This window comes from Physeter macrocephalus, chromosome 7 (genome assembly GCF_002837175.3).
Source record: "Physeter macrocephalus isolate SW-GA chromosome 7, ASM283717v5, whole genome shotgun sequence".
Taxonomy (NCBI): Eukaryota; Metazoa; Chordata; class Mammalia; order Artiodactyla; family Physeteridae; genus Physeter; species Physeter macrocephalus.
Window position 1 is genome coordinate 78,294,509 of NC_041220.1, and position 2,378 is coordinate 78,296,886.

At 39.9% G+C, this 2,378-nt stretch overlaps 1 protein-coding gene across 18 annotated transcripts in view; it reads left to right on the forward strand.

Annotated features, from left to right (window-relative positions):
* APBB2 (amyloid beta precursor protein binding family B member 2) overlaps positions 1-2,378 on the forward strand; it is a 386,035-nt gene that overhangs the window by 264,077 nt on the left and 119,580 nt on the right. For 15 of the 18 annotated variants that reach the window (XM_055086069.1, XM_055086072.1, XM_028492026.2 and 12 more), the window contains one exon: positions 877-1,085. In XM_055086069.1, coding sequence (XP_054942044.1) covers positions 877-1,085 — 209 coding nt within the window. The remainder of the gene's footprint in view (positions 1-876; positions 1,086-2,378) is intronic. The other 3 variants (XM_055086075.1, XM_055086071.1, XM_055086074.1) reach the window with 1 other exon arrangement.

Sequence of the window (2,378 nt, forward strand, 5' to 3'; positions counted from 1 at the left end):
AAAAAAAAAAAAAAAAAAAAAAAAAAAAAGAAATCCAATAAATTAATAAAATATTGATATAAGCCAGGGATGACTGAAATTTTCCAGTAGATGTATTTTATTTCCCACACATACAGTTCTTAAAAAATTATTTTTTGAATTTAAATGCCTTTGGACTTTGCACATGCTTACCAGTTTGCCACCGTCCTCACCATTCTCTACTGTATCCCACACCTATCCTCCTTCATGCATTTATATTCCTGGCCGGTTTTTAGAGTCAGTCTGGTTCCTTTTCGAATTCCAAGGCTTTTTCAGTCTGCCCTCCTTGGGAATCTTCTGTGTGCAGTTTAGAATTCTAGAGTATACAAAAGACATGGCTACTTTGTAGATGTTTGCAATCAAATGGGAGGAGTTGTTAAAGCAAATGGAAGGTATAAATCCAGTACTCATAAATCCAGTAACTCATCCAGAAAGCAGTTAAAGAACATTAGAGTTGTACTCATTGCTGGGAATGATATATGATCCCAAACAGTAAATCTTACAAATGTACAAAGGGATACAGTAGGTTTTGTGTGTAACCTTGCAAATTTTGCTTGGGTAGTTGATTCTGACTAATGGAGCTTTAGCCTGTTCGTTTATAGGGTCCTTGGAGCTGTACGATGACTTGATAATGGGTCCTTTATATCCATGTTCTCAAGTGTCAACCTTCCAGTTCTTTCCATGTTTCTTTCCATATTCCCCCTCTTTTCATACTTAGTGTCCATAGGATGGCTTTAGTTCTCATTTGGGCTATGGACACATCTGCCTGTGGAATTCTCCTGACTGTTGGTAGTAAAATTGGAAGACTGTAATTGTTTCCTCTTTTAATAAAACCCTCTCTTTCTTTCCATTTTCCAGCAGATATATGGAGTGATCACTCCTTTCAGACTGATCCAGATTTGCCACCTGGCTGGAAAAGAATCAGTGACATCGCTGGGACCTATTATTGGCACATACCAACCGGGACGACTCAGTGGGAACGCCCTGTCTCCATCCCAGCAGATCTTCAGGGTTCTAGGAAAGGGTCCCTTAGTTCTGTAACGCCATCTCCCACCCCAGAGAACGAGGTAAAATGGAGTGTCTTTTTGATGGCTTAGTAGAGTGGATGTAACTTGTGATTTCTCTTTAGACTCATTGCTTCTGCCCCAACAGGTCATCAAGGTAAGCTTTTGATTTTCATGCATGTTGCATTTGAAACCGAAATGCTTCCTCTTAGTGAATAGTGTTAATACCATCTTTCAGGGATGTTTTCATTTTTTTAATGGCTTTTGGTCTCTAGAAACACCATTTCAGGTACAGAAAGTAAGAGAGGCTGATTAATGAGAAGTGGTTAAGATTCCCTGGGGCTCACTGAGGCGGTAATTTACTCTGTAGGTGCTGTTGCATGGTGCTGGTTCCATAAAATATTTACACACAGAAGAATGTCTCTTGGCCAGATGTGTTATAATTACTGCATATCTTATTAATATCCGTGGGCTCATTTGACTGCATGGAGAGAATGTCTGCAGGAATAACCCTTGAGAGCCCTTAAATGCTTAATTTCTAATAAAAAAAAAAAGAGGATCTGTTTATTTAGCAGAAGTGACATTGTTTTAGAAATAATTAGCAGTATAAATTTGTTCTGTCCCTGAGGATGAAATCTGATGTTTAAACAAAGAATTGAGGCATTAAAAAATTCCATTGTGGTATTTATTAATACAAAAATCCCTGCAGTGAACCCTTGTGAATCCTGATATCTAAATATTCAAGGGAATTACAGTGGAAAAAGGTTAGAGTTAAGTAATGGCTTTTCTGGAGAAAAGAAGTTTCATTCCTAACACACCGGCACTTATGCCTTTTTTTGATCACAGTCTTCTGCTCTTTAAACAACTCGTTTTCTTTTACTTTGAGGACATGGAAGGAATTTGAACCGCATCTCTTACCCCAAAGTTTCTCTACATATTTGCCGCTATTATCACCCTTCCTGTCTTTGAAAGTAAACAACATCTTCTATTATTTACTTGCTCTTCTCTGGGAGGCTGGAAGACCTACATTCCAGCCACATTCCTGCTTTTACTGGCTTAGGCATCTCACCCCACCTGGGCCTCAAATTCTCCATCTTTCAAGTGACGGGTTGAGGCGAGCTATAGGCCCCGTTGATAGCCCAGGGCCTTGGTTTGTTGGTACTTGGCCCTGATGATCAGATATGTGCTTCAGTTCCACTGAATCACTTAGGATTTTGTTGCTTATCACTGGGTGATTTTGATAACTTTTTTTTTGTTTGTTTGTTTTTTTGCTGTACGCGGGCCTCTCACTGTTGTGGCCTCTCCCGTTGCGGAGCACAGGCTCCGGATGCGCAGGCTCAGCGGCCATGGCTCACG